An 8,505-nucleotide genomic window follows, 5' to 3' on the forward strand; every position below is an offset into this window, starting at 1 on the left:
GACATATAAACACATGGGTTTAATATTTTCAAAATGTCACCCCCACTGCATCCTCATTACCTTGAGGACCCCCTTGTTAACAAGTGGTGAAGGAGCCTGCTAAGAAATAATGTTTAGCGTTGTATCATTGCATTTAACATCCTGTTCAACAGAGTTTAACAAGGACCATTCACCACCCTATGAAATCACTCTCATTTCCTGGTTACTTCTGGCGGGTATACGTGGTTAAAGCTAATATTCAGGGTCTGATCAGCACAGAGTGTTCATTTGCTCTCAGCGGCAAGCAAATCTTAAATGTTTTCCATGATGGCTTGACTTCAGAGGCCTCAGAGGAATCATAACCCTTTCTCAGAGAGCACCTTTGGTTCAGATGAACCAGAACACTTTTGAGGAATGATCAACTTCCATACGCATGCATGCCCAAGGGAAAACAGAACACTGCTTCTCAATTCCAAGCTGAGGCTCATTCATTCATTTGTTCAGTCAACAAATATTCATTGACCACCTGTATGTGCTATGCTGGAATGAGGTACAGTGTTGAGGGAAATTAGGGTGTGCTCCTGTCCTCAAGGAATTAGAAGGTAAACAGACATTAATCAGGTAATTGCACAATTAAATGTAAAATGACAACTGCGAGTCTTGTTTTTTGGGAGGCTGAATGAAGTCAGGGAGGATGGGCCAGCTCCCCTGGGGAGATCTGAGAGAGGAGAAAGATACTAACCTGGGGAAGGGGATGGAAGTGGGGAGCGGGTAGAGAGTAGAGTAAGACAGAAAAGCACTCCAGGCAGAGGAAACAACCCGTACACAGGCAGCATGGGGGAAGAGGGCCAGTCATGGTCGCCTGAAGAACTTGAAGGGGAGCCAGTGGATAAGGCAGTTAAGGGGTGTTATAAACTGAACTGTGTCCCCTGCAAATTCACAAGTTGAAGGCCTAAGCCCCGCTGTGATTGTATTTGGAGATTGGGCCTTTGGGAGGTAATTTGGGTAAAATAAAGTTGTAAGGGTGGGGCCCTAATCTGACAAGACGAGCATCCTTATAAGAAGAGGAAGAGACACCTGGAGAACACATGTGCAGAGAAGGCCAGGTCAGGACACAATGAGAAGACAGCTATTGGCAAACCAAGGAGAAAGCCCTCAGAAGAAACCAACCCTGCTACACCTTGATCTCAGACTTCCAGCTTCCAGAACTATGGGAAGATAAATGTCTATGGTTCAAGGCATCCGGTCTCTGGCATGTTGTTACCCTGGCCAGAGCAGATTAATACAAGGGGACAACGGCACTTGATAGAATTGGAGAGGCAGCTGATATGAGGGCCTTATGTCAAGAGTTTTGGTCTGTGGTTGACATAAGAGCCATGGAAAACCACTGACTGGCTTTACTTTGCTGGGGTCAGAGATGGGAGTGTCAACAAGATCCCAGTGGCTGCAGTGTGATCAGCCCAGACACAGACAAGAATAGATGGAGATTTTTCCAGTGATGATACCTTAGTCAAGGACCCTCACGCAGAGCGCAGGCTTGCTGGAAACAAAGTAGAAAGAGTAGCGTGGGAGGCAGAGCTCTTTGAAAGTGCTTGCAAAGGAATGTGTCCACCAGAGGGCGGGGCCCAGGTGAGGTTAAACACCATTCATTCACAAGAACAAGCCACACAAGGGATGGATGACCAGTGCTCAGTAAATAGCCAAGACTAGAGGTGGAGAGTGAGTTGAGTGGTCCCAGGGCTGCAGCCTGGCAGGGGAAGTGTGCAGAGGGAAAAGGGATAGGAGTCGACAGTGTCCTCCAAATGGTGGACCAGGGGACCTTGCCTTGTACAGCCAGAGGGGCTCCTTGACTCCCAATTCAATATTTTTCCACTGTGGTGTCTCAACTCGCAAATGGCTCTTATTCTGAATGGTTTTAGCACTAATAAGCCAAATGCTTTGTGCAACTGAGGCCTCTGCTTTCTCATTACACTTCAGCATCCCCCAGGAGGCTGACAGATGAACACGCTTGCTAATGAATGGGGACTGGGATTCCAGTCTCGCCTTCCTCGGAAACTATACATCTCTCCAACAGAGAAATGAAATCTTTGAGACAGCCTGATTATAAAAATAATGCAGCATTATGATATTTGTCTGCCAGGCTGATCACAGGACATTTGCAATTTATGACACCTATCACAAATAGAAAAATAAACATAAAATATCATTTATTATAGCCGCATATACATCAATAAAGGGAAAAGGGAATAGAGGTGATAATCTGAATATTTGAGGCAAAACTTTTTTCTGAAATACTGAGACACTTGAGTCAAAATAATGTCTTACACTAAAAAAGTCACTAATTTAATTTTGATAAGTATTTCCCTCAAAAACTGTGTTGACCTATCCTTTCATATCAAATAAAAAGCCTTTGCCAAGAAAACTCACAACAAAAACATGATTGTAAGACCAGCATTTAACCTAGTGAAGAAAATAACTGCTAGAAATTCTCATGGGCACTTTCAAAGCATTTCAAGGCGTCCGCTTCTGTGTAATACCAAATATACGGTAGAGTACAGGGACTGGTTTTTAAACTAGTTGTATTTTTGGTTATGGCCTACACACAGAGTACAGAATTTCATGAAGTCAATGAAAAGGAAGCTAAAGAAAAAGGTGATTCAAATGCCGAGCCACTGACAGTAAAGGTTTGCTCGAATCCGTCCAGATAATTATGAAAGAATAGAAAATTGACAAGGATAATGCAAGGATAGGTGCTTCCGTGAGGGTGATTTAAATAGCAAAGAATGAAGAGAGGCCCTTTTTATAATCTTACTGAGAAAATAAAACACAAAGGTTATCAGATGGTTTTGTTACAAAGATTATGCCCTCAAGCCACATTGGATTCATTCTGAATAATCGTTATAAGAATATGAAGTTGTAACCATAACTTTTATTTGTAACATACAAATAGATTTGTTTTCATAATTTTCACTTTCAAGTCCCAATGAGACCTCTTTTCACATGTTTTCAACCCCACTTTAAGGTAACCAACGAGTTCTTTTCAGGTAATGATTGTCCTCAGGTAAAGAGGACCCGCTGTCAATATCTCAGTCCCCTCTCCCCTCTCTTCTCTCTTCTTTTTCTCCCCTGACCCTGTTTGGTTTGACCTCTAATTCTGTGGTCTAAAAACCCAGAGGATGTGATTCTGAGCTCCTTCTCTTTGCTTCTCCATGAACCACACCACAAACATCCAAATGTATGTCAACCTGATTTTTAGAGTAGTTCGTTACAGCAACTCTTAACCTTTGTTCCATCCAAACACACATGATGAATAATGTCCATATTCAACATGAGCAACCCAAGTTGATGTGTAATCCCTGCCACTAGATGTAACGCCTCCCCTTTCCTTCTGACTCAGGAGAGCAAATCAGAATGCAAAAGAGTGTAATTATTCTAGAGTTACGAAGCTTCTATGATGTTTCTTTTAATAACTTCATGATTGTAAAAATCCTTTTTCATAACTATGGTTGAAAGTCAATCGCTGCCCTCTAGTTCTCTAGGAGGTAGTTGTAACTGAGTCCTAATCACTTGAAAGTTATTATACAATTAAAACTATGTATTTTTAAAATTACTTTGTCATTCCACTTTGAGTGGGTGACACTTGACAGCAAGCCATGTGTGCCATAGACACACACAAGTGTCCACAGAGCTGCATGCTATCTGTATTGAGAACAGCTCCAAAGGAGACTTCAGAAAGAGAAGATGGGAGGTCTGCGGAAAGACTTGCTTGAAAGGAAACCTCATTTTGACCATCCTCATCATTGAGGAGACAGGACAGATAATCAAATTATCAGTTCCTTTTCTCCAGAAGAGGCAGAAATCCAGACCAGCAACCTCTGTTCTGACATTGGACAAATATTACCATGCCCCACTGGCTATAACCTTGAAACAGGAACCAAGTCTAGTACTGATTTGTCACTGGGCTGAGAAGGGGCAAGACAAGACACTCCTGTTTCCAGGAATGTGCACTTTTGCATCATTATTGTGTTCTCCTGTAAATTGCTTAGAGCTAGTAGGCATCCCAGCCTCTCTTTCTCTCCCAGAGTTCCCAATGTGTTTTCATTATTCGCCAGTGGAGCACATTGAGACTTGAGGCACAATAGTGAAAGATGAAGAAAGGAAAATTAATGTTTTTTACATGGCCTTCCTCATCTTGGGTAGATTTATGAATTTTGTTTCTGTCTTGCAGCAGTTAGCATTTTTAACAACGAGTGGGGAACAGTCTTAATTGTTTTCTTTATTGCCTCAAGAGCTCCAAGGACTACTTGTGATATGTCGCCATTTACATTTCACATCAAATTTAAAATATGTTTGAAATGAGCAAATATTTATTTTAATTTGATCCATCTGGGAAATGAAATACTAAAAAGACAGCTAAATTACTATATTAAATTCAGCGATTTGTAAACAGTTTATATGTTCATTTGTTCTGGGTTAAAAATGCCCCACAGCACAAGTTTTATGAAACTCACAAAGTAAATTGCATTGTATTAATCTGATGAATGCAGGCCATGATTTCTTCCTCTTCACTCCATTAATTTATTTCCTAACTTGAGTTAATTAGTGAGGTTCCTATTTTTAAAAGCTCTTTGAAATTCATTGGGATAGGAGGACATTTGCGGGAACTGCTTTGAAAACCTACCGCAGAGAAAATGGGCTAAATACAAACGGTAAATTCCCCCAGGACATTATCGCACATTGAGCACCTGATTGCCATTCAACCATCTTTATGCTGAGAACACAGTGGGTGATTAATATACAGTTGGTATAGGAAAGAAGGAAAGAGCTAGAAGGAAAGAATGAGAGCAGCAGCAAGAACAAACTCATTCCAGACAATTACTAATGGGATCTGATGATGATCTCCAAGGTCCTATCCATCTCTAAATAAGTCTGTAGCGTTCTGATTTTATGCAGCAAATGGAGACTAGCTTTAACTTGGAACACCCACTGCAGGAAGAACAGACATCTACTCAGAGAAATACAGGAAACACAGAGATTGGTAAAATAGAGAGCAATGATAAATCAATGATTTTCCCTTTGGTCAAAGGCAGCCTTAATTCCTAAGTCAGACTGGGAGGTAGTTGAAGACCACTTGCTAATGCTTGTCTACTCTCTAATGCTTACCCACTCAGGCCAGTCTCCTCCAATCAAAAAAAAAAAAAGGAAATTTAATTAACTCACACTAAAGTGTAAATTACAGCTTACAGTTTAAGATACGCCTAAGGGAATATTTACGGAGGAAGGGAGAACTAGCATTTCAACAAACATTCAAGCTTTAAGTAAATACAATGTCCATTCTTTCCTGTAATATTTTGAGTAGTAGCAGCCAGTGGGTGATAGACTGAGTTGGGTACCCTTCCCATGTCCCAAGATCATGTTACCTACTCCAACTTCCAGAAAGGCTGGCCCTAAGAGGCAGCAGCAGCACCAGGCTTACCTACGCTTGTCAAAGTCCTGCCTTGTTTCATTTTCCTTTCACTGTCTGTGAGAGTCACAGACAGACATGTATTTCCCTGCCCTGAAAAGTACAGTGGGACTCTTGGAGCTGCACTTAGGTGATTCTGAACTAGGTCTTCTCTAAGTCTCAAATTCCTCCTCTAGAAGATGGAAATATTGGTCACCTGGCACAGCCCCTAATGCAGAGTAGCATCCAAATATTCTCATTTTGCACAGACACAGAGTAAAGTCAAGTCAGCTGGTCACCTGCCACAGCCCCTGCCACAGCTCTCAAAGCCCACTCTCCTGGGTGTACAAGGCAGGGACACCATCCCCTTTATCCACGGCTGCCTCTGAGTACTCTGAAATTCATTAGGGCAATTATTTCAAATTGAATAAAGAGGGTTTAAAATCAGACCCTAAACTTTTAACAATTAGTGACACACTGGAAGCCAGGGGCTGGTCTGAGACAAGACACAGGTCTTTCCATCACTCTCCAAGTGCCTTCCAACTCTTTCTCATGTCTACCTCCTGTCCCTAGAACCTGCTGCCCAGTTGCCCACACCAAAACAAACAGCATCAGGATTTATTCCTTTTCCTGATGCCACAGGGGACAGGGAAGAGGGAAGAAGGGAAACGTTTGTTAGAGCTATTCCTTCTTGACTCACACTCACACGCCCACAATACACCCTTTTTATTGTTTCTGCTAAAAAATATATTTTCAAACCCTTTGCTCACACACATTTCATGCATCTCCATTAAAGCCTTGTCTCCCAGCGACTAGGCCCCTTTTCTGAAGGCTCTGAGGTCAACAGACCTATGGGCTCTCTTTAACTAGACAAGGCCTCAACTTTAAATACTTGTATCACAACAAAAGTTTAGAAAGCAAGCCTAAGAATTGGGTCTGTGAGGAGACTATTCAAATCCTAGGAATTGCTGAAGCCAGATTTTCTGGATTAGATAAACAGGCTGTCCTGCCAAGTTACTCTGGTCTGGTAAGGAGCAGACTCACTAGTGGCAGAAACACAAGCCCTGGGGAGTGCTGAGAGCTCCCATGTCTGAAGATTGGGTAGGAGAGGCTCCAAGGAATAAAATAGCAGCTGGAGAGTGTGTGTCGCTCACAGCCTGCTTTCTCCAAAGGAGGAGAAAAATGGGAACAAAAGTTAATTGAACAAGAAAGGCTTCCCCCCGGTAAAAAACAGAACTAGATAAGACGGTTGAACTTGGTCTTTTGCAAAGGACTTTCACCTCTTCTGCATTACCTAATTTGTCCCTCATATTCTCTAGTATTATTGTTTCCATTTTACCGAAGATTTTTCTGTGACTTCCCAAAGGTCACAGCAGTGATGTTCTGGAATACACCCAGACCTTCTGAATTCTGGTCTAGTGCCCTTTTCACCATAACCTACCATGAATCCCCAAAACACAGAGAAGGAACGCCCAGAGACCCAGAGCAATGCCCTCATTCTGCTACAAGACTCTTCCACCTCAGTGAATTTCAGTGTGCAATTCTAGGGCAAGCCTTCCCCTGGAGAGAGCCACAGACAGCGGCACAGGTCGTGGGGGAAGGTTGGGAAGCTGCTCACGCGTTGCCCCCGACCTGGGACTCACTCAGGAAGATGATGGTCTGCCTCCTGGCGGTCCTGCTCTCTTCACTCTCGGACTTCCTCAGCTGCGGCGGCTGCGCGCCCCGGGCCAGCGTGCCCTTCTGGCTTTTCATAAGCACCTGCATCATGTTCCAGCACATGAAGGCTACTGAGAGCAGGACCACGAGGTAGACCACGAAGGCGCCGAAGATGCTGGACTGGAACACGGTCCAGCGGCTGGAGAGGTTGGTACAGATGGACATATTGGAGGTCTCGGGCTGCTCGTGGTGGGGGGTGCGGGAGCGGTTGCAAGTGAGACCCCGGTGGTTGGGCACCTTCACCAGGGGGTACTCAGTACCCATGGCAAACAGCAAGGGCAGTGCCACCAGGGCGGAGGTGACCCAGACGAAGCCAATCAGCAGCTTCACCTGGCAAGGTCCCGACACAGCCTTGTACCTGAAGGGGTGACAGATGGCGATGTAGCGCTCAAAGCTGAGCGTCAGCACGTGCAGCAGCGTGGCGTAGCTGCAGGCCTCGAAGAGGAAAGTGTGCAGCTTGCAGGACAGGGTGTAGCTGGGCGTGGTCAGGGGGTTCCAGATGATGCTGTAGAACTCCATGGGCATGCCAATGAGGAACACTAAGATGTCCGAGCAAGCCAAACTCACCATGTGGTCTGTCACCTCCTTCTGCAAGTATCCTTTCTTCTGTAGCACCTGGGTGACCCGAATGGTGACGCTGTTCCCCAGAAGGCCCATCACGAAGATGACCAGGTACACCAGGATAAGGGTGACTTTGATCCAGGTGGACACCTCAAACTCGGGGACATGACTGTGATCAATGACATGGGAGCAGTCATTGCCGGGACTGCTGGGTGAAGCCATGAGAAAAAGCACCAGGCTACCAGGTAGAAAGACTTCCTCAACTTCCCTTTCTCCTCCCAGCAGAGCCCAAAGTTCTTGGCTGCAAACTCACCTGCGTGGGCGCAAGACTTTATCTCACTCGAGTTCTCCTGCAGGTGCTTTCATGGAAACTTCCTGGAGCAGCCCAACCTAGGAGAGGCCCAGGAGGCGCCTGGGTGTTGGGGTTTGGGTGTATGTGGCGGGGGTGAGGTGGGGAGAGGGCGGAGGAAGAACGTTCTAAACTGGCTTGCTGGAAGTGAAACCAGCAGCCCCTGGCGCTAGCCTCTGCCCCTCTTCGCCTAGGGCGCGCTCTGCCTGACAGCCCTCCTCTTCCTGTCCAGCTGTCGGCACTTGAGGGACCCGTTCCACACTGCAGGAGCACGCTCTCCCGAGCTGCGGGAGGCGGGTTGGTCAGTGATTAATCATTAACCGCAGCTGATTGTGCTCAGTGGCCCCCCGCTGCAGACCTAGCCCAGCGGCGGGGTTTGACTCAGCACATAGGCACGGTCCCTGAAATCAGATCTTGGCTCCCGAGCTACTAGCGACCCACCCCAGCCCCACCCTCC

The 8,505-nt window shown here is 45.3% G+C and overlaps 1 protein-coding gene across 1 annotated transcript; it reads right to left on the reverse strand.

The window, feature by feature from the left end:
- Positions 1-7,031: 7,031 nt before the first annotated feature.
- On the reverse strand, positions 7,032-8,148 carry LOC115893235 (G-protein coupled receptor 39). Its single transcript, XM_030916704.1, has one exon. It carries the CDS (start codon positions 7,919-7,921, stop codon positions 7,037-7,039), a length of 885 nt encoding a protein of 294 aa, XP_030772564.1. The 5' UTR covers positions 7,922-8,148; the 3' UTR covers positions 7,032-7,036.
- Positions 8,149-8,505: the final 357 nt, after the last annotated feature.

Source organism: Rhinopithecus roxellana, chromosome 14 (genome assembly GCF_007565055.1).
Source record: "Rhinopithecus roxellana isolate Shanxi Qingling chromosome 14, ASM756505v1, whole genome shotgun sequence".
NCBI lineage: Eukaryota > Metazoa > Chordata > Mammalia > Primates > Cercopithecidae > Rhinopithecus > Rhinopithecus roxellana.